The sequence below is a fragment of the Amblyomma mixtum genome, chromosome 4 (assembly GCF_055824585.1).
Source record: "Amblyomma mixtum isolate Tamu chromosome 4, ASM5582458v1, whole genome shotgun sequence".
Classification (NCBI taxonomy): domain Eukaryota; kingdom Metazoa; phylum Arthropoda; class Arachnida; order Ixodida; family Ixodidae; genus Amblyomma; species Amblyomma mixtum.
In genome coordinates, this window is record NC_143015.1 from 144,786,709 (window position 1) to 144,812,831 (window position 26,123).

Sequence of the window (26,123 nt, forward strand, 5' to 3'; positions counted from 1 at the left end):
CCTGCTCGGCTGTCAAGACCTAAAGAGCCAAAAGGCTTTGGTTCAACGGACGCGGGCGGCGCTGCTTGCCAATGGGGCACCGGAATAGGGTCCTACCCCAATCACCTTTCTGTAAAGAACTTAATTTGCCATAAATGTTTTTCACCACCACCACCTGTGTGGGTATGCGCCATTCTAAGAGGTGAACAACAACCTCCCCTAAGGACTGAGAACCGCGCAAGTGGTGCTCCACTTTTCTGCACTTCTCTGCATGCGCCCTTCGCTTGCGTTACACGAGGCTCATCACGTGACAGAGTTACTCCTGTATCGGATGAGCACTAACTCCTACGGATGCACAAGATCCACCGCGCCGCCTCACATATGTGCGTCGTTTGCGCTCTTATGGGTAATGAGAACTATTTTCTTTTAGCATGCCAACGTTTTTGTGACGAGCGTGAAACATCACGGGGAAACTTGAGGAGATTTAACGTTTCGTTGGACGACGTGTCTCACATGATGTCCCCTGAAGTCTCCTGAACTGAGCGGCGATCAGTGTCAAAGTCATGGTTGTTGATTCTGGAGGACACTGGACTCATGGAGCAGTGGTAGAGAGGGCATCATTCAAATCAGTGACTGAGGTAGAGCAGTTGCCGACAGACCTCTGTAGGCTTGTTGTTGTGACTAAGAGATGAATGAACAGGAAAGTGCACGGGTCTGCCTACTGGCTCGAGCCAAGCCACCACCGCTGCCACGTGCAGATAGAGGAGAGTTAAAAGATGATCAGAGAAAAGAGAAAAAGGAAAGAAAAGACGCGCGTCGCTGCAACAACTGCGTCCTCCGGAGCGGACGCTGCTGAAAAAACAGATAAGCGGCCGAAGCCGCGCTCGCCGAAGCGAGAACAGATACACAATGGCTGATACGGCCTGTACATTTATACCACCACCGCCGTGCACGCGCTGTAGAAAACGTGAACGAAGAACAGCGCGTACAGGAGAAAACGAGTCAGAAGAAGAAGAGTCACGGGCCACGTTGCACGCGCTGTCCGCTGTTCTCCGATCTCCCGCTGCAGAAGCCTTCGCAGCATTTGCCCGTATTGCTGGGTATTTCCACCGGAGAACTTAAGCCTGGATCTCCCGGCCCCGGAGTGTCCCGCCTTTCCCTGGTCCCACCTGGCCCGCTGCCACCATGACGGAAAGCGAGGAGGAAAGCACGTCAAGCCAGGTAGGCCTAACCTACGCGGGAGAACCGGAATATCTCTAAAGTATGCTGGAACTTTTGTGGTTCTTGCGGATTTCGACGGGGAGCCAAATCTTACCCCGTCGCTCAGGTTTCAGTCGACAACCTGGAAGAGAGTACGATCGCTGAGAAACTAATCAGTACCGGCGCTTAGAAGAGTTGCTTGTAGTTAACCAATAGAAGTGCAAGGTAGTCCGGCTCACCCCTCGCCTGGATCACTCGTACAACCTTGTGGCTACGGTGTACATGCGCTTGAGAAGTATGGCCATGCAATGGCCGTTCTGTGCTGAACACTGCGAGACACGTAAGCTGCAAGTGTGCAATGATACTATATGTGCGCAGGAGACGACGCAGGTGGGCTTCCAGAGCCGGGCGCACAAGCTGGCAACGCTGTTCATCATGACGGCCGGCAGCGCCAACGCCACCCGCTTTCCCGAGATGTCCATCGCCCACGGAGGAGGTGGGTGCTCTTGCGTCTTTCTTTGCGCCAAAGGCCGTGAGGGATGCGTTCAGTGACCATGGAAGAGGCCTGTGAGATGTAGGACCTTTGCCGCATTGTGGTCTCACATGTCCTGGATTTTTCGGCATCAGTTTTAATTGCAAGGCATGTGGAATATCGTAAAGTTGTTATGGAAATATTTAAGGTAATGGTCCATTTTTTTTTCGATTCATAGCAAAATATTCTTTTTACAGTTATCCCATCTCTTGCATCGAGTAATTACGGCTGCCTTAGAAAACCAATGAGGAACGTTTTTGACGATAGCTAAAACGTTCATGGCAAACAAATACAAGGTTGCTGAGGGTGATGATCTGATGATCTGATTGACAGTGGAATCTTACAATATATAAAAAAAATTACCTTCACAACAAACTTTTAGTTGAAACATAAGCTTGTCCAGAATTATTGAGTATATCAGATCAACATGCTTCCTCTGAGTGATAAGATTAGCGCGTTCAGCCTGATCTCACTCACTGATAGCTGCAAGACAGCTTTGTCTTCTGCCGGCGAGTTACAGCAACGTTTACACTGATGAGGGGATCTCTTACAAGAACGGGATGGGGGGTGTGACGACAAAATTTCACCTGAATAGACTCGTCTCCCTCTGTAGCCCTTACCAAAAAAAAAAGCTTTCATACCAGGCTCTGGCTGTGAATAATTTGCGACTTTCATGGCACTATGAATGGTCGCATAACTTCATGCTCTGGTAATTAAACGGATCAAATCTGTTTAAACTACTAAAAAAATGTCTCGCATGTCGAGCTGACAATAATCGTAGCCCAACGAATGCTTCGCATGCTATTACATGCTGATCGCAGGCCCGTTGCCGTCTCTTCTTTCCGGCTTTAGTTGTGCTCTGTGAAGCTACTCTTGTTTTGTGACGTGTTCTTATTCAGGGTTCGATCCCCAGTGCCGCCGGGTACCCACCGGTGATGCAATGGGTGCAAGCTTTCCCCTGGCCTGGTGCTCTACTTCGTTAGGTTGAAACGCTTGGGAAATGCTTGGGTCTTTGGCCCCACCTTGAGTAGAAGGAAAAACCTTGTGCCATGGCGCTCTTTGGCCGCAGATGTCCTTGCGCCATAAATAAATTAACATCATCATTATTCATTTTGGAACTTATCAACCAGTAAGTAAGAGACGTGTATATATATATGTGGTTCTCTTGCAGTTCCGTTCATGCTGGCCTACCTGGCGCTGCTGGTGGCCGTGGCGATGCCCGTCATGCACCTCGAGAGCAGCCTGGCCCAGTTCTCCGAAGACGGAAACCGCGGCATCTTCGGCGCAGTTCCACTCTTCATAGGTGCGTCGTCGCTAACGACGGGCACTATCAATACTCCTCCGTCGAATAGTTTGTTGCTGCTAATTAATTAATGTCCAGAACTGCAGCGCAGAGCCCCTAACGCAAATAAAAGCTTATTAAACAGAGCGGCGCTGTCTGTCTTCAGTGCTTTTTTTCTTTCTCTGATTGCTTTCGGCACTTCTCTTAGTATAAGCTGGTCTAGAACCTACATCAGCGCATGGCGTGCCTAAGACAAATTCATCATGCATGGGCCTGCGCTAAGTGGCATAGATGTGCCTTTAGTATTACGCATTTCAACTTCATGCCCGTATTATCCGTATTATCAGCCTAATCAACTTCATTATTTAAGCAAGATTTTTATAGAATGCGTACAGCTTCATTCAGTTTTTCCTCGGCAATGAGTTCCTGGTGCTGGTAAAAAGCTCTGAGGGCATGGATATACTTTTACGTCTGACATTTCTGGACCAAAAATTTTGAATATGGGAAAATTGTAAGGTAGTCTTGTGACAATATTGAATGTAATGGTACATTCTTCAGATGTGCATCAAAATCTTTATTTATAGTTTTTCTATTGCTCGCATGGAGCAGTTAAGACTTCCACACTAAATCAACTGATGGGGAATGATTTTGACGATCGAAAAAAAAAATAAAAAAATGCAAGCCTGTCTGCGGATATACTGATTGCTAGAGTGAAATCTTACAGTATATGAAAACATTGCTTTCATAAACTCTTTCCCGTTCAAAAATGCTTTGTCCAGAAATGTTGTGTATATACAGGGTGTTTCACCTAAGACTTCCTGCAATTTTTAAAAATAAGCTATTTGAATTAGATGCGCGCTTCTTCTGGCATAGCATTGTCAGTGGTGTAGTACATCATAATACAGCTAAGACGTGCTAACTAGCAGGCTTGTTAACCAATATTTAATAGTTAACTTTTAAACTATTACCGTTGGGCTCCTTAATTATTGAGAGGCATGTAGCCCATCGTAAGTGATGTCCATATTCGTTTTTAGAATTTCGAGAACGCGATTATCCTCGGAGCTGTGGCCCAACAAATTTTGGCTATTTCGACGAGTTACGTGCACTGGAGAGGTTGCTTTGCCTGCAAGCTTCTCAAACCGCATGTATTTTGGCGCGATGTAGGCGAAATTTGTTGGGCCACAGCTCCGAGGATAATCGCGTTCTCGAAATTCTAAAAACGGATATGGACATTACTTGCGGTGGGCTGCATGCCTCTCAATAATTAAGGAGCCCACCGGTAATAGTTTAAAAGTTAACTATTAAATATTGGTTAACAAACCTGCTAGTTAGCACGTCTTAGCTGCACTATGATGTACTACACCACTGACAATGCTATGCCAGAAAAAGCGCGCATCTAATTCAAATAGCTTATTTTTAAAAATTGCAGAAAGTCTTAGGTGAAACACCCTGTATACTGACCTTCTTTAGTAACTCTACTCTTAATTTGAGAAATGGGCGTACTGTGCTAAAAGGCACGTACAGCTGAAAAAGTGGACTGGACGTGTTTTTTAGCGCACTACCCCTATCAGCAAAATGAGCATTCGCAGGTGTTTTCTGCACACTTCCTAACAATGCAGTTGGCATCCCAACCACATTTATCAGTTTTCAGTGACTTCCGAATTCATCTTTCTTATAGTCGAATATGTCGTTGTTGAATACTTTACGTAGAGTGACTTTTCATGTTTTCATGTTCATTTCTCCGTGAATTTTGTACTGCTACGCCTATTCTCCTGCTTCTGTCACGCTTGATGGATTCATGCAGGTTTATCGCTCTTTTCCCGCTCTGCTTGTTTCGCCATTTAACTTCTTTTCAAGCAACGTCTCCTGTCATATCAGTCCAAAATGACGAATGAGATCTTTCTTCCCCTCGCCATCTCCACTTCCCTTCCGCGCTCACTAGCTCTTCTGCACAATCCAACTGAAGCTGGTGACGTAGAGGCCCGCTGGACCACGCCGTTATCGTAGAAGCCATAGAGAGTTCCATGTAGCGCCCCGACCTGAGTGACATAACGCGCGGTTCCAGCCGGTATGCGTTAATTGGCAGACAACTAGCGAACGACGCGTCCGCACTGTGCCCATCGGAAAGCGGATTATCTTAGTCGCTCACAATACTGGCAGCGTTGGGTGTAACCAGCTCATCTTGAGCGTGTTTCTCTTAAGCATTCCTCAGCAATATAGCCCCTTTTATGTAGGTGGTCCTTCAAAAACAGCATAAATAGAAGTAGCGCCTGCTAAATGGGCTAACGCTTGATTCTAATTTGACTGCAGCTAAGATACTGCGAAATAAACAGTGTAAAAACTGTATTAATATGATGATTTGGTGCCCGCCCGCAGGCCTGGGCTACACCATGAGCCTGTGCGCGGTGGTGCACATCTTGGGCGACTCGCTGACGCTGTCCCAGCACCTGCTCCACCTGGTGTCCTCGCTGCGCAGCCTCCTCTCGTGGAGCGGCGGCTGCCCCTCCGGGGAACTGGTGGCCAGCGACGGGGCATGCTACGTCGCACCGGCGGTGAGCCTCCTCTGTGCACGCGGTATACCCTGCTCTTCATTGGGTGACGACGACGTGACAGTCTTTGTCGAAAGTTCCCGATCCACTTAACGCCCGTGTACAGTAGCAGTCCTCGGGTGGTGCAGTTGGCTCCTTCGCCTACCTATTACCCCCTTCCCTTCGAATATTACATTTCATTTAACAGTGAGGGTGCTCATTAGGTCTTTCAGGCACAATCTGCACCTCTCCTCATGCACACAGTCAAGGCCCCTTGCTACTACTACTACTGCTCCAAACATTACAACTACTACTACAATTACTGGTTGGCTTGCCAGTACTCCTTGGTACCATTAATTGCCAACTACATAACCCATCTCATTGCGGGCTCAGAACCAGAGCGCTGTTAACTGTTCTTGTCTCCTCTGTCAGCGTGCAAGGTAGTAGGAGAGGCAGAGTGTAGTAAAATGAAAGGATATTAATGAAGGTGCCCCGCGACAGGCTGGCTACGTGCGGATCACTACTGCCTCTTCACAGTCTCCTTGTTAGGCTGGGGCGCTAACTCTGGTTTCCTGCGCCCCCGCCGCATCGCAGCCGCTGTGCAGTAACGTGCGCTCGCGGCTGGCGGAGTCGTTCCGCCGGGAACAGCTCGACCAGGGGCTGCCCACTTCCGGTGGCGACGACGGTGGTCTGGTGGTCGCGGTGCCCGCCAGAGACTACCACCACGAAGCCGCAGGATGCATACCGGGCGTCTACAACCCCGTGCACCAGCCGCAGTCGTGAGTGGAATATATCCGCCATCTTCATTCAAGGCTTGCACTCTTTCACTACGCCGTTTTCCGTCACTGAACGCAGCAGACCGGCTTATCATGTACAGGGTCGTCCACTCTTAGTTAGAATGCGCTAGCGCATAGCCGGGCTCTTTGGAGGGTCACTGCGTCCGAAGTGGCGGCGCATCGAAGCGAAGTGGCAGATGACGCGAAGCACCACGTCCAGGTACACCTTCTTCTGCGCCACTTTGCTGCGATGAGTGACTGTGTCGCACGCGGTGGCCCTCTGAAGAGTGCGGCCATGCGCTAACGCATTCCAACTAAAAGTGGACGGCCCTGTACGCTGTACGAAGACCCACACTGCGAGAGTTGTGCGATAAGTTAACTTCCTGGGCTACAAATGTTCTTAGTAAGCAATGCAATTGGAAGACGCTGTGTTCACACAATAATGATAGCTGAAATCAATAAGAGGAAATGAACATCAGCTCGGTATGTAAACTAAATAAGAGGCAACCGATGGTCTCTTGGACAACGGGAGATTTCAAGGGATACCAAGTGTAACAGAACATCCAGAGCGGCAGGTGACCAGTTGCAGTTAAGTCTGCAGGGATAAGGTGCCTGCAGCTGGCGTAGGATAGGGCTTATTGAAGGTCAGCGCGAGAGGGCTTTGCCCTGCAGTAGAGGTTGTGTTGGCCGGAGGCAATAGTGATTAACTAGAACAGAAAACTGGGCAAGTTGGAACGGATTCATCTTAAAGCAGCGCGATACACAGGACGAGAGAAAGAAACAAGAGACGACACGAGCGCAATCTAACAACTGAGTTTTATTTCTAGAAGGGTTAGTTATATACGCACCAAACACAACGATAAAACAGACACATTGAGCACCGCAGATCAGTAAAAGGGGCAGTGTCCTCGAACCTGGCTTTGCACTGCCGAAAATGTAAAGACTGCTTCCCCCATTTGGACAGGACTAACATCTTGTTCTGTCACCCAGATAGGACCTGCAGGGAGTTAGTTGAGGCGTTTTTGATAAGCCAGGAGACTGAAACGTGTGTCGCCTCGCCTTCCATTAATCTCGTAGATAGAGATTCGCGCTCTCGGGGATTGTGTGGCGACAGGATGATTGCAGGGTCTTGTCATGTGCTAAGATGCTGAATGGCTTTGTTGGGATGAGGCGGTTTTTGCAGTCCGCTACATGCGCGTGCGGGTTTGTGAGGGCTATCGCGATGTGTCTGTTTTATCGTTGTGTTTGGTGCGTATATAACTAACCCTTCTAGAAATAAAACTCAGTTGTTAGATTGCGCTCGTGTCGTCTCTTGTTTCTTTCTCTCGTCCTGTGTATCGCGCTGCTTTAAGATGTAATAGTGATCACATTTCCGAAATTCTGCAATATCGTCATTGCGAGGGCTCGAAGTTGCGCCACCGATGCACTATGCTGTGCATGCCATCGTGACGAAATAAATATGAAAAGATGGGACGAGTCCCGTGGTTTTGCTGCAACAGAGGGGACTTGTTTGTGTTTATTACGCTTTCTGCATGAGCGTTCGTTAACCACGCTTCTGAGAGAGAGGTGACCCCTTCGTGGACAACCGCAGGCGCCGTGCCGGAGTGCCCTGGGACGGCGGCTCCTTGGACGAGATCAGGGCGCAGCCACTGCTCTCGCTGGCCGCCGCCTGGGTGCTGGTGTTCGCCCTCGCTCGCCACGGACTCACCAGCGCCAGGCGGGTAAGGAGGAAGACGGTCTTGAGAGAGTGGCGAGAAAGGGTGGCTGAGAAAAAGAAAGGTGCAGCAGCCGTATCACGGTGGGATGAAGGAAAGATGTGTTTTGGTTTATGGTTCAGGGGGCTCCACGTCCCATAGGAGCTAAGGCTGTTAGGGACGACGTAGTGGCGGGCTCCGGAAATTTCGACTACCTGGGGTCCTTTAACGTGCACTGACATCGCAGAGTACACGGGCGTCTAGCATTTCGCTTCCATCGAAATTCGACCGCTGAGGCCGGGATCTAACCCGCGTATCTCGGGTCAGCAGCCGCAACCGAGCACCATAACCACTGAGTCACCGCGGAGGACTGAAGGAGAAATGTGATTGAAACGAGTAACAGAGGGGCACTAAAGCGCCGGGCTAATTCGGCCAATTGTTGTCTTAAAACAGCTTTGACATACCGCAGTATACTGGCTTTTAGAGTGACAGCTGTTAGGCGTTGGCATCGGTGTAACAACATGCGGTGCTGACTGGTCCACATGTAACATGTAGTGAAGTCGTGCATGCTGTACTGAAACGAAACATTGCAACGCATTCGTCTGAGTCCTCCGGACGCAGTGACACCACGAGAGTGACAGCTTAGGGATGTGGCGTGCACTGTTCCAGTGAAGAGAGCATGTATGATACAAACTGAAACACTAGTCTGTGCTATGAAACACCTGTCGGTCATTCTCGAGTTACACAGTGGAAATGTCGGGGATGCCATTCAACACCCTGATGGGCGTTTTCCAAAGTTTGTTCACAGCGGTGGAGCAACAAGGGTACACGAAGTATTTATTTCTCTTCTTAGCCACGCCAATAGCCAAGGCCTTCAGGGGGCAACTCGGTCGTTGAACGTACGCTACCTTGTTATTGTTTTATTCCCTCTTTCAGATTTATTCCATCTCAGAAATGCGTTAAATAGTAATCAGTCTGCACATTGTTGTTGTTGTTGTGACTGAGAGAAGGATGAAAAGGAAATTGCACGGGCCTGCCTACTGGCTCGAGCCGAGCAACCACCGCTGCCACGTGCAGATAAAGGAGAGTTAAAAGATCAGAGGAAAGAGAAAAATGAACCAAAAGACGCGCGTCGCTGCAACAACTGCGTCCGCCGGAGCGGACGCTGCTGAAAAATCAGATAAGCGGCCGAAGCCGCCCTCGCCGAAGCGAGGACAGATACACATTGGAAACGACGCATTTTTTATATTCCACGGCTGGTTCACACCACTGTGTAGAATTCGCACGTGTTGCGCATATGTGTTGCCATGCTTACGCAGCGAACGTTGTCAGAAAATTGGCTTTCCTTCATTTCCTTTTTGCACTCCTCTTGCGGGAGCTGCTATAAAGTCCCATATACTCTTTCAAAGCTATCCCTAAATTCAACTTGAAAGAGTGAATATTATATCCTTTTGCGTACGGGGCCATGTACATATCTACTGCGCCATGTTTGAAAAAAAAAAGCCTGCTGGAACTTCGGTGGGGCAGGAGCCTTATTAGCTCCCAGAATAGACTGCGTGGTGGTAGTAAAAGCTTTATTGGATGCACTGGGGTGGGGTTTAGGGGAGATTGGAGGGTTTCACCGCTCATTCAAGAGTGAAAAAGACTGCACCATTCCTATCCCCTTTCACGACATTAAACAGTCTCCTGATAGAAGTAGAGCGGTGGAAGCAGCATGGACCCATTTGGTAAATACGGAAAAGATGATGACCCTGTGCAATCTGAGCGTGTATAAGCCCATGAGTGCTTATAAGTTACCCAGATTAGTTACCCAGGTTTCTGGGGACTTTGCTGTTATCCAGGTTAAGTGCCCGTCCGCAGAGGAATAGACAAAATATACAGACACGGGGAAAGCAGCAGACCCTGTACTAAATGCAGTAGATATGGCCGAACTCTTAGCGCACCAGCTATATACAAATGACGAATAGTTGTCCAAATACTTTTAGCAGGAGTTAAAACACGATGCATGGTATTCCATGCCCGATAAGGTCTTATTTCTAGCCTTAGGTCGCTCGTAAATGGCGGCAGTGTGCTCCCCGATGTGCCGTTCGACCATTCTAGACAGGTGTGTATGATGAAATGAACGGCGGCGCAGCAAGGACACTCAACAAGAGAGGGGACACCACATGCCATGTGCGCGTGTGGTGTCCCCTCTCTTGTTAGTGTCCCCTCCTCTCTCTTGTTAGTGTCCCCTTCTCTCTCTTGTTAAGTGTCCTTGTTGCGCCGCCGTTCATTTCATTAAGCACCAACTCGCCCCTCAGGCTATTCTTCTAAGGTGTGTATGACTCTGCCTTCTGAAATGCCTCACACCTGACATGCCCCTTTTCCGCAGTTCTTCTACGCTATGGTCTTCCTGCACCTGGTGACGACCGCACTGCTCCTGGTGCGCGGGGCTGCCCTGCCCGGTGGCCTGGGTGGCCTCGGCATGCTGTTATACGCCGACTGGGGCAGCGTGGTCAACGTAGAGGTCAGTACTGGAGCAGCGTACGAGGTGTACTGCTAGTGACCTTCAGTTCTGCAGCCCAGCTGTTTGGGCTCTTATTTTTAGTATAGTTTTAGTATAGCAGCTTACAACAGCAGGATAATTATCACTTTCATCATCATCGTCAGCCTGACCACGCCCACTGCAGGGCAAAGGCCTCTCCTGTACCTCTCCATTAAACCCTGTGCTGTGCCAGCTGCGGCCACCATATCCCCGCAAATTTCCTGATCTCATCCGCCCAACTAACTTTCTGCCTCCCCCTGCTACGCTTGCCTTCTCTTTGAATCCACTCCGTTACCCTTAAGTACCAGAGGTTTTCTTGCCTCCGCATTACATACCCTGCCCAAGCCCATTTCTTCCTCTTGATCTCGGCTAGGTTGTCGTCAACCCGCGTTTGTTCCCTTACCAACTTCGATACGTTCTTGCACAGTTTTCGTACCATGTGCACCTAAACCAGGATAAGGCAGTACTATCGGAGACGACGGTCTCCGGAACACATGAGCCTCACCAGAAGCCAATACCCATGATTAGCCAATAGATGTAGACCACACTTCTGGAGATAAAGGTCGGATATGCGGGCTGTGAAGTTTGGAACTGAAATGAGCTTGTGCCCGAAAAAAATGGCACCTACGCGCCCAAATCGCTTTTCGGGCGTCATGGAGACTTGTGTCCTCGGTGTTACAGTCAAAGTATACACTACAACGCACTGGAGGCGACTTTTGTGCAATTTGCGCTCAGTGACAACCGAATTTCGGTAGAATGCTCAATGAGGGAGGCTATACCTTTTTCTACAGGGAGCTGCAAGCATCAGTTTTGTCCCCCATCCAAGCTCCCAATGCTTTATGGAAGAAGTTTAGGCCGCATCTTGCTTGTTGTGACCCCGGCTTGCTTTTTCGTACATATTGGTCACAAGTGATACTCAGCGCGTCTGTACCTGTCGATAATCACTGCAGTGACATTTGTAAGCCACAACGATCACTCTCTCCACCCGCCAGATGTGGTGCAACGCCCTCTACGTGTGCCTTGAGAGCTTGGGCGTCACGGGGTCCGTCTACCTTGGCGTTGCGAGGCTCAACCACTTCAAGAACGACTACCACGAGTGAGTAGAGGAGCTCCCATGTGGCTTTATGCAGCTCATGTCTCTCATGAATGTCGCTATAAGCAGTCGGACCATGACCAGAATAATTGTTTCTGGTCGAATTATTCATAAATTGTTTGAATTTTGTCATTTATTTCGTTTACCGGAAATACTTAGAACATGCGCGTTATGTGAACGGTTCGGATACGAATGAACGAAATCGGACGTACAAAGAGTGAAGCCTATTCGAGCGTTAAAGATGGCTGAAAATTGCAAAGGGCGACATAGAACACAATTTGATTATTACCACGTTGCGTGTGAAACGCATTTAAAATTACGGACAGCCTTCGCCAGATGTTCATCTGCCGCTATGTAAGTGAACAAAAAATTGGCCATTGATTATTCTTCTCGGTAAAGTGGTCCTAGGTAGACCGAGAGTGGATGATGTAACGGTTACTAACAAAGCATACTGGCCCCGTTACTGCTGCTCATCAGCGGCTTGAACACCTCCATTCGTTCCTTAACGGCGCCATCAATCAGTCGGCGGATCGGGCTTTGACAATGGCCGAAAATGAGCAAACCGAAAGTGTTGTTCGACGCTTGTTCCATGGTTAGCAGTGGTTCTACCACCTCCTGTCGATTTGGCACTTTTCAGGGATGTCATCTTTGTGCTGGCGGCCGACACAGCGAGCAAGGGTCTGCGCACGGTGATCACCTCCATGTTCCTGGGACACCTCTCCTCCATCATTGGCGTCGACATCCGCATGCTCGTCGACTCGGGTGCGCATTTTCGGCATATTACCTTTAATACAGTACGCATATACGTACTATAAGTTAAATTCTAATTTGGAGAATAAACTAAGGTATGAATAATGCGGTACTTCGAGTCTCATTACATACTGCACTGAAAGTAAAGTACCCAACTTTGTCCAAATACAATAATACAATGTGTGTTATGCCTTATGTAGGGTAAAGTGTCTGCATCTTTTTCTACACCAGATGCGTGTTGGCGCTAAAATACTAACGTATATAACGGTATATATATAGGGTATTTTACAATATGGCTTCGTAATCTCTGAAGACGTCGTACTAGGAAGCGCTAAAAAATATCTCTGGAGGTTCAATAAGCCGCTTGTTCTAGTGCTAAACCCTGATGCTGAGAGGTCGCTATAGAGACGGCATTCGGGCTTCTGCTGATCGTTTGAGGTTCACAGAAGCCCATAAAACTCCCAGAAAAGAAACAAAAAACGCGGCCGCCTGCAACTACAATGATTAATTGTGGAACTCAATTTCTGTTGTGCGCCGATATAGTACGGGAGGTCCTCTTCGTCCGGTAATGAGTTTGTGCATCGCCACCTCGTTGCACTAAACGATGTCTTCCAAGTGCAGCCAACACAGCAGAATAAAGCACGTCCATTGACTGGGAATCCGCTTAATCGTCGCTCGGTGGAAGCTTATCACGTAGGTTTCAATAGATACCATTCAGAGCAAATCTTTAGAATAAGGTACGTTTCTTCTCCTCGCTGATTCCCAACGTCCTTCTACTCACGCTGCTATAAAATGTGCGTCTGAAACAATCATAACGCGCTACCAACCTGTGCAGAGTCCGACCCCTCGGCGAGCATCGTGCCCCAGGCCATGAGTGCGGTGCCGTGGCAGCAGTTCTGGGGACACGTCCACTCCCTGTGGATCGTCTCCACGGTGCTCCCCAAGTTTGTGAGTGCGCGCTTCCTTTGACCGTGTTGCTTTGTTGTCATGGAGTAGAAGTAGCTTGTTTAGAATGTGGGGTTTAAATTCTCACAGCTGTACGAGGGCTATCATGGACTCTGCTGCGGAGGGCATTCGATTAATTTCGACCAGCTAAGGTTCCTTAACGTGCACTGACGTGGCACAGCGTTTTTATATTTCTCCTACATCGAAATGCAGCGATCGAAGCCTTGACTAGGTTTCGTGACCTTGGGCTCGAGAGCCCATCGTGAAAGACACTGGGCCACCGCGAAGGGCCATGGCGTAATGGTCTGCCTCTGCGCAGTTCCATTGTGCCGTCACTTACTGCATGTGTCCCATTGCGCCGTTGCCGTAGTCGAAGTAAGCGAATTTACGGTGTATTTCTCTCCGTCCATGTTCGTTTTTTGTTGGCTGTGTCGAATTGAAGTGTGCGAATGACAGTTTCGTGAATTTATCGTTGCGGAGCATTCGGGAAAGGTTCAGAAGACATGGTGAACGTGTAACGAGTGTTCATGCCTGCGCAATGTCTTTCATGTCCCCTTTTTTGCATTCTTTATAGTTACTAGCGATCATGGTCGTAACAGCGCCGATTGTTGGTGGTAATGTACCGGGCGAGGATGCATGCCCGCCTCACATAGTGCTTGCAAGAGCATAGAAGCGAAATGGTTAAGCGCTTTCGCCCTAAACAGGCTCGGTACCAGCAATCGCCGCCGCTGTGGCCATGGTCGCACTGTCCTTGTTATTATATAACTGTACAAACCATTTTTCTTGTCGCTCGTGATGTGCCCGAAACTCTAACATGCACTTCATCGAAATTAGCTGTCCAGGGCGTTTTGAATCTTTTTTTTTTTCTTCTCCCCGCATTGTATATATAGCTGATGGTGCCGGACATCCTTCTGGAGCTGCTGGCCGCCTCGCACCCTCTGGTGTTGGCCAACCGGACCCCGGTGCACTTCTTCCTCTGCGCCCTGCTACTCACCGCCAGCACCGCGGTCTGCAGCCCCGTGAGTGAAGATTCTGATTGCTGTATACAAGAAGAGCACGGCGGTGGAATTCGCGATAAAAAATAATCAAAGTTTTGAAACTAAAGCCATTCTGAAATCATTTGACCATGACAGTACTGCTTACCCCTATAGAGAATTAACAGCAAATGCATAGGTATAAAATCATTAGTGAGCCAGCCTGAACAAAAGCGAAACTGGCGCAACTTTCAGGAAATGGAATGCGACAAAAGATAAAAGCATCCTCCTAAAAGCACATATTCCTTACGCGGTTCATTGCATCGGACCAATTAAGCGATTAACCGTCGGTCACTTCCTTTATTTTCCCCGAGCAAGCGGAGAGCAGGCTAACAAGGTTAACCAGCGTGCACTGTTTGTAGGCAGGTAACCGCTGCATACATACGTTTTGTGTTCCGCAGTGTGACCAAAGCTCTGCGGATGAATTTTCGTCGAAAGAATTTTATGCCTTCATTTTCGCCCTGCAGCAGGCGCACTCTGCGCAGTGTGGGATTTGCGCTGAAGCATTGCAAGGGGTCCTGAGTTTTGATGCGCTCGGAAGAGCGGGTGGTGGGTGTATGTCGAAACGGCCGCACGAAAGTCAAGGCCTTAAAAGCATTGCCGTAAATTGCAGACAGGCCAACAGAGGGTGCAGCGAAACTTTGTTTCCTTGTTTTATCTTCCTCCATCGGCCCCAGGGTGGCGCCACAATGGCGTCCATTTTCGTCCACAACCAGGACCGGGACCTGCGCTTCTTGGTGCTGCTCCTGGAGTCTGTCGTGGTGCTGCAGTTCTGCGGTGCGTTGCTTCTATCCAGGACAGCCTATATATTTCCTGTTCGTAACGTGAAATAAGCACACGTTTAACGAAGGGCGTGTGAGGGGCAGAGTCTTAACGTGGCGCCTTGCCATACGTATACTGACATTTCAACGAGCGTCGTTTTTCGTACTTTGGGCATCTTATCTTAAACGGAAGTAAGCCGTCCACAACTGAAAGCAATGACCGCCGATTATGGCATTCTAGTTTGCTGGAGGCAAGCATGGCAGAAAGGTGATGGATTTGTAGGCCAAAGCACTGTACACCTTCGTTGTGGTCGGTCTTAAATATAAAGATTTCCTTCCTAATGAAAAATTGGAGGCGGACGAAGCGACACCTGTTATCACTTTATTCCGTTCGGCCAGCAACACTGTTATATACTGGGTTCAATCCATAAAAGTCCCGCCATGCTCACGCTATAAAAAACTGAGTCATATATCGAAATCAAGGATTTTTCTCTACTACGCATGTCACGCGATTGATGGAGGTCGCAGAGCTTTCCTTCTCCAATAACTTGTGCCCTTATCTCGCAGGCCTACACAGGCTCAATATTATCTCCGAAATGATGACCGGCCGCGAATGCAGCTTCTTCGTGAAGGTGTGCTGGACGTCGGTCATTCCCATCACCGTAATTGTGAGTGGCCGTGAAGCGAGTCTTTCCTCCTTTAGCAGCCGTTTTCACCCATTGGATGCTCACAAGGCGTGCGTGCTGGGGACGCATTCGCAACTCAACTGATATTGCACTCCAAGCAGAAAGGAGTTGCAAGGTAGTAAACTGTACTCTAGTGGAATCCTGTTTACAAAAGTGATTACGCTAGGGGACAGTTTACTCCATCATTATTCTTATTTAGGCGTATTCGTGTTTAATCTGCACTCTCGGCCGGTGGCGCAGCGTGCCATTTAGAGCAATGATGTTCCCTTCGGAGGTTGTGCCCTTTTTCAGGGAAGTTTAGCAGCGAAATTTGGCGAAAAATCACGGGTTCCCGGAAAATTTTAGGACTCAAAATTTTCTTCCTTTTTTATTGCTTTATTTTCAAAAGCTACTGTAAGGAAAAAGGACAGACATAGGGACTTCTTGGGTCAAATAGAAGATTCGAATATGGTGTGGAGCATCACAGTTTTGACTGCAATATTAGAGGAAAAATTGGTCGGTGTCAGCAAGGGTCAAGGCCGGAGCGCTTACTACTGCGTCAAATTTCGCATCTCCTTAAGGGCTATTGTCTCTTCCTTTGCAGTGCATCTTTTTCGTGGAGGCAACCTTTGGGTACAAGGGAGCCAGCTTCCAGTACCCCATGTGGACCTACGCTGTCACGGTGTGGCTGTATCTCGTGCAGCTCAGCTGCATCCCAGTGTTTGCCATTGTCTTCATGAACGAAACTGGTCTGGTGAGTGAAGTAACTGAATCGCGATTAGCTGAGAGAGCTCCCGATGTAGAAAACCAAATTTCGTACAAATGTATGCATGCAATTGGGCGCTTCGCTGGACGATAACTTTTGAGCATGTGACAAGACCAGTACAGTGTTTTTTCGCTCGCTATCTCATCCTTAGCGCTTTTAGAGAGTAATTCTGAATGCACTTTAATAAACCCTGCATGCTTTGTCTGTGTTTTTTTTGACGTTTGCAATTCAAGAATGAGGCGGTGAATGCACTTTAAAAAAGAGGCTCTTCAATCAATGGTACCTTCCAACTGGTTTCGATCAACCTGTCGACGTCATGGCACTTGTTGGCGCCATTGGTTACAGGGAGTCCTTCGAACGCCATCTGCTACTGAGTTGAATGCTTGAGTAGCTTGAAGCTATGGAAACCTGATCACTGCTTACCACCAGGGTCTCTCTCTTGAATCAAGTGGAGCACATGTGTTCTTTTCAGGGAATGAAAGGAGTCAAATTTTACGCTCTTAGGAGAACATGGCTGTAGGCCGTCCTTAAGGAATAATATACCTGAAAAAACCCCCCAAATTAGCACAGAACGATGGAGTGTGTAGTGTAGGCGTGAACCGCCCATGAAGACCGTGAGCCATGACAGCAAACGCATGGAACGAAACGCAGTTTATTCAGTGACGCACACACATATATATACACACAACTGTAGCCCCCTGGCGGTGTTCACATTGAAAAGGAAACAAGAACTAACTATACAACAGAGTGGATCACAGCAAGACAGCAATGCGGTCTTGTCTCCTCCTATTTCAATGTTTTTTTTTTTGATGTTCCTCGGGTCTCTTGCGCCTTTCATTCACGACCTAAAATTCAAGGAAGCTGCCGTACCTAATTTTTATGAGCTGAACAAATCAAATGTAATGCAAGATATACGAAGTTCACTCAGAGGAAGTGGAGAAAACACGTTTCGTGCTCGAAATACATACTGCGCTATAATGACCGCACTTGCCTAGACAGCGATAACTCCTGTTGTCGAAACGTTGACAAAAAAAAAGTAAAGCTCCCCCTGACACTTGTTGATTTTGTTCTTTAATGCATCATAATGGTGTTCTTCTCAACTGAACCTTTCTATGCGCTTGACTAGGGCATACACGAATGTATATACATAATAACAAACTGCAGAGAAGAATTGTTGCCGCGCAAAATAGATAAAAATGAGCCACAGTAAATTTTTGAACAATACAGGCTACAAACTTTGCCGAGGCATTTTCTCACGTCCAACTCTCGCTTAATGCACCCAGTTTCAAGCATTTCACACCTGATAAAGACCAACATTTGCCCGGAGGAGATAAGTGCTCCTAAAAACGCTGGAGATATTTGAAACCGGTACCTTTTTAGCACTATAAGGCGTTCTAACCCAAGGCCGCCCTATCGACAACAGTCGTCATGCTCGTGGATAGCATACTAAATCCATGCACGGCAGTCTAGGAGTGAACACAGGCGGCAGCGGGCGGTTGTCAGGAAAGCTGCTAGTGCTTAGCTGGAATTTTTTGGTCAACATGGCTGCTTCTGTAGGTATTACCTGCATGTCTTGTTTGCAGATTTCAGCCACTCAAGACTTGTACACAAACCTGGCGCTGACTTTACGGGCCATACATCAGCAGACCGCTAAACTAATCTCGATGAAAACTGCGAACTTACCGTCACTCTTTCATGTTGCTGTCGTCTTCCACACTTTTTCTCATCACTTTTCTGCAACCATGATAGACGCAGTGTGGCCGAATGCCGCAACGATCAGCTAGCGGCGATATTTATCTCATCGAAAAAAAAAGTGTCACGCTTAAGCGCGAAACACAGCCGCGCCTACGCCCATTTCGCCTGCGATTGTACAAGTGACTGCATAAATTGTGTATTAGTTTTATGTCAAGAAGTGAATACAATCTATAGGTGCAAAACAATAAGAAAGTTTCATGTTTTCTCGCGCATTAACAAGTTTAGGATCGTATCCGGGCGCTTTCTTGTAGTGAGGATCCAGAAACAGTGAAGATGAATCCGGTGGGAAAAGGGTAGTGCCCACTACCTCCTCTGTACGGAGGGATCGCAGCTCAATTTTTTGCTAGCAATAGCTCCACGGTAGCAATCGCGATAAACAGTGCCTTCCCTCTCCCGTCGACAGAATATGAGAGACTGCCTGGTCCCTCTTCCCGCGTGGGTCCCAGCCGCCTGGGACCAGGTCATGGTGTACAGGCAGCTCATGGTCCTGGAAGGAATGGACACCGAGGCCCGCCAGAAGCCCCCCGAAGAACAACGGCCGAAGGCGAAGGTGCTTCGCGTTTCGATGTTTAGCTCTTCTATGTTAAACATCCCTGGATAAAAATCCTGGACTATTGACGCAGATCGATTTGAGTTGGTCTTCAGTGTCCTTTTCATCTGAACTGAACAACTCGTGCTAATACCCTAAAAAATCACTGCCCAGCTTTCCTGGACATTAAAAACTAGCGCCATCTATTATGAGCATGCAGTGAACACCGCTCAACTCAACAGGGATATTTTAAACTTAATTTGGAGAAAACTGGAGAGTCCCGAGAGACTCAACGCGAACATGGCGAATATCATTGGTCGATTCTTCATCTCCGCTGCAAACTCTGAGCTTTAAATTGCTTCCTGCATTTGTATCAACGATTTCCGACAGCCATAGGAAATCAATGGCACGTTCGAAAAATTACAAAATTGCCGCGTTTATTTTCAACGCTCACAGCCACTAGGCACATGGGGGCAGCCGTGCAAACGAAGTGTTTGTCCAGGTTGGCAAGGCTTTTTTTCGTACTTCGCTTTTCCAGTGCTTAAAATTTAACATGGCTTTTAGAGTGTTTGGCTAAGTGATAAAAAGAAAAAATTGTTTGGACCCATAAGAACTGAGGTTTGGGTCATGACATAAAATGCTTTGCAGGTACTCCGTCGGGTGGCAGTGAAGAAGAGCGAGAGTTCCTCGTCGAGTACCGAGGTTCTCGGCAACCCTGATCTCTTCGTGGCCGTCCACACGATTCCGAGCCCCGATTCGGGCAGCCTCGGCTCACCACGCAATCAGGCGGGCAATGCCGGCCCCAGCGGAGTCCCCGACTCTGGCACTGTCCACGTGTCTCGACGGCTGAGCTCCATCAGGCGGTCCATGTTGCGCCCCAAGCAGCCCATCGCGGAAGACATCTCGTCGGAGGTAACGAAGAGCTCCCGACCCGTGGCAGCCTCCGTGGAAACATCGGGCAACGAACCTCCCGACCATCGGCCTCACAAGACAGGCTCAGACCGGGGAACATCGCTAGTCGAGGTCCCGTACACACCCGAAGTGCCGGGTCAAGCCGACAACCAGGTGGGCATCGCAACCTTACCAGAGCCAGGTCCTCAACTGGCACCAGTTGCTCCAGACATTGCTTACAAGATTCAAGAGGAAAATCTATCAGGAAAAATGCAAGATGCTGCCGTCGTATTGCAGGATGAACTGGCTGAACGCGAATCTCAGCAGAGTCGGGTCCAGAAAACTGCTTCTAAGAGTAAGCTGTCGAATAAGTCTAGCGTGGCCGAGTATGCTGCAGTTAAGCCCGAACAGAAGCCGGGAACTGTGTCACAAGGCAGCGGCGCTTCTGTGAAAAACGTGGCAGGTGCGCAGGAACTGCGTCCGGTGGAACACGGGATTGCCGCTGAAGCAGATCTTGCTCCCAAGCCCGACGCAGGGAAGACTGCGGGCTGCTTACAGGAGGAGCCCAAGGAAGCGTTAAAGCGGCTGAAGGTAAACTTTCTTCTTTTCATTCTTTAGGGTGTAATCTGATGTTAGATGTGTTTCTTTCGTTTTCTACTTTAGTCCATTCAGGTTTTGTGAGCAGCCCTCATGTAATTTATCTTGAATATAGAAAACTGCCGACCGATCAGAACACAATCTTTTCCCTGCGCCAAAACAATTTTGTTCCGAGACCAACTTCTGTCGCTCGAAACTGGGTTAATTATATACGCTGAGATCTGAATACAATGTGGGTCTTCTCGTGGATTCTGGCGAACAACCGACTTCTGTTACGACTTATGTCACTGGACAAACTGCGCAAGAGTGTCCTCATAATCAGTGAGCATGTGTCGGGGCATGCCTCGCAAGCAAAAGTTTGCTGCTAATGCTATCCTCGTTATCCCCTGTGCAGGAAGGAGTCGTACTAAGGCGGAAGCGCCGAAAGCACAGGAAGGCGGCCTCAGCTCCACATGCAGTCCGCGCTGAATCACAAGACGACGCCAGAGTGCCGGCCGCAGGCAGCCCGGAGAGCGACTCTGCGCGCCACACGGTCATCGTACGCGCTCCTTCAGTGTCCACCATCGACAAGTCTACGGCGTTCCGCTCTGTGCTGCGGAACCTACTCTTGAGACCAGAGGAGCGCGCCAACGTGTTGCAGCGGACCGGGAAGGTTACCTCCAGCGAAGCTGCACCGAAGGGGCACATCTTAGCGTCCTCACCGTGGTTTTCGCTCGACAGCCGACGGACAGCGCCCTCAACCGGGGTCGGTCCTCAAGAGACAACGGCTGTCAAGACGAGGCCTGGGCAGGGACTCTGCATTCCTGAACGAGAGGGCGCTACTTCCGGAGGCGGTGGCGTTTCTGGAGTGATGAGGGGCAGCAATGCGTCGCTGCATACCGGACAAGCGACGGTCGCTGAGCCTCAGGCCAAGGATAATGCACCCTCGCAACGCGCCAGACGGCAAACAAGAAGGAAGTTGAAGGCTGACGACTCTGAACGGAAGGTCTCTGCCGTCGGGTCGGTCCAGGAACATCAGAACCAGGAGAAATCTTCAGTGCCATCTATTCCAGACAGTTCTAGAAATAAGAAGCCTTCCAGAAGCCAAGCAGAGTTGGCCTTTCACGCTTCCGGCACACAAGCGCCAGGAGAAGCTCCCAAAGAAACGCGTCCGCAGTCATCGACGGCTGTGTCGACGCGCTCTAAGCACTCCAAACGTGCGGATACAGAGGGTGTGGGGAACACTGCTCGGGAATCGAGGAAATCCGCCGTTGGTGAAAAGGACAAGGACGGACGACAGAAACGTAATCATGCGGAACCATGACCATTCGAAAAGCGCCCAATGCCGGGAACGCGGATTGCATATGACGCAGCCTGCGGGAGTTGCAGTCCAACGTGCCGTTTGATGCTGGTAGCGTAAAGCTTGAGAATTGTACGCTAGTGGAGAACTCTGCATTGTTATATTGTTCATGTGATGAGTTGCTGAACGTCCTGAGATCAGTACAAGGTGCTGCAGAGCCCCCGACAGAAAAATTAAAACCTGGCAGCAAGGAAAGTCACGCCGCTTGAGTGAGGCCTTAGTCTGTTCTAAACATGCCTCTCACGCAAATTGACTTCTGTGCACAAAACAGTGCAAATATGCAAGTGCTCTTTACGGAGCGCCAATCATATTGCTTGGTTCGACATTATTTGGGGTTGCATAAGGCAACGTTGCACATAAAGGTTCTCATCGATGTTTATATGTCGGTTTCGAAGGTCAGCTGTACTTGAATACACATAAGGTGGGCATATGGCACGCATTACTGACTCAGCAGTGGTTTGTTGATGTGGAAATCCTCAACCGCATTTCAAGCATGTGTGTCTGGGCAGGGCAGGAGTACGGATGGTGCTCGCATACGGGACCTACATTTGGCGGTGATTATCTTTGTTCGAAACCACTAGCTGCATCTCGGACCACCGAAGCTATTGTAGAGAGCTTCGTCAAGCAATAAACATTTTCAGAAGTACAACAATTCCGTCGGCCTGGTGCTGGGATCTTCTGGGGTGAAACGCTTGGAAGAGGGCCTGGGATGTTGCTGTAATAGTGAAAGAGGGTCCGTAAACGAATGAAACAGCGAGCTATCAAAAGAAAAATGATAGGCGTAACGTTATAAGTCCAGAAGGGGGCAGATGGCGAGGGAACCAACGCGAGGTAATCACAATAGTCGAAATCGAGGAAGAAATAGGCCTGGCGGGACATGTAATACGAAGCCAATATCACCGCTGCTCTTTCAGGGTAATTCGGCGGATTCCAGGAGAATACAAGCCTAGCAGAGTGCAGCAGAAAGTTAGGCGGGCTGAAAAGGTTTCCGGGGATACGGTGGTCCCAGCTGGCAAAGGGCAGGGTTAATTGCAGAGGCATTGGAGAGGCCTTTTCCCTGCAGTGGGCGTAGTCAGGCTGATGTTGATGATGGTAAAACTAAGGATGTAATTGGAAAAGGCTAAGCAGCGATCTCTTACAGCACGGCGGTGCTCCGTCTTTCTCATCATCCTCCTCGGAAACATCGGGCGCGGCCGTCATGGTTCGCTATTTAATATATACACACACATGACAAGTTTAGTGTTTTCATCATAATTTCATTGCACTGTACCATCGTTTGTGCTCAGGTGAAAATGCCATTTCAGATGGTAATCAAAGCATTGATGTCTACTCTGCAGCCGCTGTTTTTCTAATTATCAAGCTTTCTTAGCGCAGGAGGTTAGATTTCGGTCTTCAACTTAGTATGTGTCGCTGAATCTCTTGTTTAGCAGTAGTAATCGCCGTTTTAAATTTTTAGTGTGCGTGCCGCCGCGGTGGCTCAGTGATTATGGTGACGGGGTTCCATTCCGGACGCGGCGGTCGAATTTCTATGTAGGCGAAATTCTAGAGGCCCGTGTGCTGTGCGATATCAGTACACGTAAAGAACCCCAGTAGGTCGAAATTTCTGGAGCCCTTAACCACGGCGTCCCTCATAGCCTGAGTCGCTTTGGGACGTTAAACCCCAATAAACGAACCAACCAATTTTGAGTGCGCAAGCACCTATTCATGAGAAGATACCGGCTCAACGAGTTTGTGTGTAGTTTGACCTTGACGGTGACCTTGGCCAAACCGTAACAAACCAAAATAAAAAATATGGGGCACTTAAGCAATTTCTAAGTCCACCCGAACCGATCTTGTTGGCCTCAAGTAAAATTTCACATACCCACTACGGGGGAGTGGCCAAGACACAGGCGGTGAACTGTTGGAAAGATTAGCAGTTTTAGAGCGAAAGGAGTAGTAATAGGGTATAGGCTGACAGATTGGCCGACGAAACGACAGGGGTCCTGTTAGCTGGGAGATCGTAAGGGACGACGGCTTTATATGCAAATTCGAATGCAACACATGGAATGGTTCAATTTTGTATTGACTGAAAGAGAGACAGAAAAAATGAAAAGTAAAAATAAAAATAAATCATAAATGAACTGTTTGATAATCAGAAAAATGAAAACAAATTGAAAAATAAATAAATAAAATTAATATTAGCATGGGAGTCGCGGTGTTTCTAGAAGAAAGTTTTGAACTGCACAGCGTGCACTCCTGTTGCTTCGTGCAAGAGAAGTAGCGCCAAAGGAAAGAACAACCTCAGTGGACACAGGCAGACCCAGCTGGTGAAAAAGAATTTCTAATAGGCGCCTCCTCAAAGAAGAGAATCGGCGGCAGAACAGCAGGTAATGATCCAGTGTCTCAGCCTCGGCACAAAATGGGCACAGTGGAGGAACCGCCAGACCAGATTTGTGAAGGTAAAAATTCAGCACAGGATCTCGGCAACGCAAACGCGTGAAAGTGACCTCGAGTCTGCGTGAGCGCCAGTCTTTGCTACTCCAAAGACTGGCAGCGCGGCGGCACCTCGATTTTTCATCGGTGCTGCGTCTTCGTCGGCGCGTCGGCCTTGATCTGCCCAGGCGGTATCAGGCGCGGCCGTCGTGGTTCGCTACAATTGCCCCGGGAACGAAGAGGAGCCACCCTGGCGACTTATGGCGAGCGCAAGAGGAGCGGGTCGTAGTAAGTCTTCAGGCGGCTGACGTGGACGGTTTCCCGGCCACGATGGCGCAAGTCCGAAGAGGGGTGGAGCGAATCCGCGATGTAATGGACCGGGGACGTCTGCTGGACAACCCGATAAGGCCCGTGGTATTCCGCTCGAAACTTTGACGACAATCCTGATGGTGTGCCTGGTACCCAGAGCCAAACAAGGGATCCAACCGGAAAAATGTGTTGCCTCTTATCGTTATCGTGGCGATGCTTACGGCGGCCTTGGGATTCGGAGGTAAAAGAGCGCGCCTACTGGCGGCATTCCTCTGCATGCTTTGCGACCTCGGAGAGGTCGCAAAAGAGCGCGCAAAGAGCGCGCCAACTGGCGGCATTCCTCTGCATGCTTTGCGACCTCGGAGAGGGGCGTCCACTCGCAGGCGTCCATCGTGGACGACGGCTCACGCCCATACAGAAGAAAGAAAGGGGTAAAGCCGGTGGTTGACTGTGAGGCGCTGTTGTACGCGTAGGTCACGAAAGGGAGGACAGCGTCCCAGTTGGTCTGGTCTGTCGCGAAGTACATCGTGAGCATGTCACCGGGAGTACGGTTGAAGCGATCGGTCAGCCCGTTAGTTTGAGAATGGTAGGTAGTGGTGCTTCGATGTACGATGCGACATTCGGCGAGCACAGCTTCAACGACGTGTGAAAGGAAGGCGCGGCTGTCGTGGTTCGCTACAATGTGAACTCCTGCTCCTTTTATTTTTCTGTGAGGCCTAAATTCGTGTGATCGCGGGAGGGGCTCGCATGCTGTCCTTTTGGATGACGCCCCCCGACCGGCGGTGAACCGTACTGTCCTTTCCGAGCACAGCAGAATCCGCCGAATGATTCGAATTTTACTGATTAGCAAGTGCAGTCAAGGAAGCAATGCACCGCTGGCAGTGCATTCGATCAGCATTTAAACCTTCTCTTTCATGAACAACATTTTACCGAATGAGCATTGAGGTTTTTTTGCTTAGGTTTGGGCTCAGACGGGATAAATAGGTTGGCGGATTGCCCGTTGTACGTTCGGATAAGAAGGAGATGATGAGGGCAGAATTGCCTACAACATCATGGTCATCGCCTCACGATCAATGCCATCTCGCACGCCACCGCGGTGGCTCACTGGTTATGGCGCTCGACTGCTGACCCGAAAGACGCGGGTTCGAATTTCGATGGTTGCGAAATGCTAGAGGTCCGTGTGCTGTGCGATGCCGGTGCACGTTAAAGAGCCCCAGGTGGTTGAAATTTCCGGAGTCCTTCACTACGGCGTATCTCATAGCATGAGTCGCTTTGGGACGTTAAACCCCCATAAACGAATACCATCTCAGGTTCTGAAAACACGGGGTAAACAGCGCGAAGGGCCTAGTAGGATGTGACTAAGAAAGAGACGACACAATCGTGCGTAATAGCAACACCCATCTATCGGCACCAGCATGCTGCAAAGAACAATACAGATGCGAGTGAATTATATCGCCATGTATATCCCAATGTCTTCTAGTTATGACTAGAGAGAGAGAGAGAGAAAACTTTATTGTAAAAGGAATTCGGGGCACGCCCCAGGGTCCCCGCACGACCCCACTGCACTAAAGTGTTTATGTTCCTAAGGTCCATAACACTGGCAGCCCGGCCCGTGGAGATCTGAGGGGTATCTTTTTCGCAGCATTAGCTGTTAGAAGCTTTGGCTACGCCCAATCTGTCCCTGATTACGTCATGGTATCACTGGCTGAAACCATGCTGCAGGGGAGGTGAAACTGCGACCGACGAATAACAGCGAAGTTTC

The 26,123-nt window shown here is 49.1% G+C and overlaps 2 protein-coding genes across 2 annotated transcripts; both read left to right on the forward strand.

The window, feature by feature from the left end:
- Positions 1-1,587: 1,587 nt before the first annotated feature.
- LOC149348612 (sodium- and chloride-dependent neutral and basic amino acid transporter B(0+)-like) lies at positions 1,588-6,304 on the forward strand. Its single transcript, XM_089541809.1, has 4 exons — positions 1,588-1,675; positions 2,883-3,014; positions 5,370-5,545; positions 6,116-6,304. Exons 1-4 carry the CDS (start codon positions 1,615-1,617, stop codon positions 6,302-6,304), a joined length of 558 nt encoding a protein of 185 aa, XP_089397935.1. The 5' UTR covers positions 1,588-1,614.
- A 461-nt stretch (positions 6,305-6,765) lies between these two features.
- On the forward strand, positions 6,766-21,604 carry LOC149348613 (uncharacterized). The gene is made up of 13 exons (XM_089541810.1): positions 6,766-6,780; positions 7,860-8,018; positions 10,363-10,497; positions 11,508-11,611; positions 12,246-12,370; positions 13,194-13,306; positions 14,194-14,322; positions 15,015-15,114; positions 15,666-15,766; positions 16,368-16,517; positions 18,688-18,834; positions 19,462-20,295; positions 20,696-21,604. Exons 1-13 carry the CDS (start codon positions 6,766-6,768, stop codon positions 21,602-21,604), a joined length of 3,021 nt encoding a protein of 1,006 aa, XP_089397936.1.
- Positions 21,605-26,123: the final 4,519 nt, after the last annotated feature.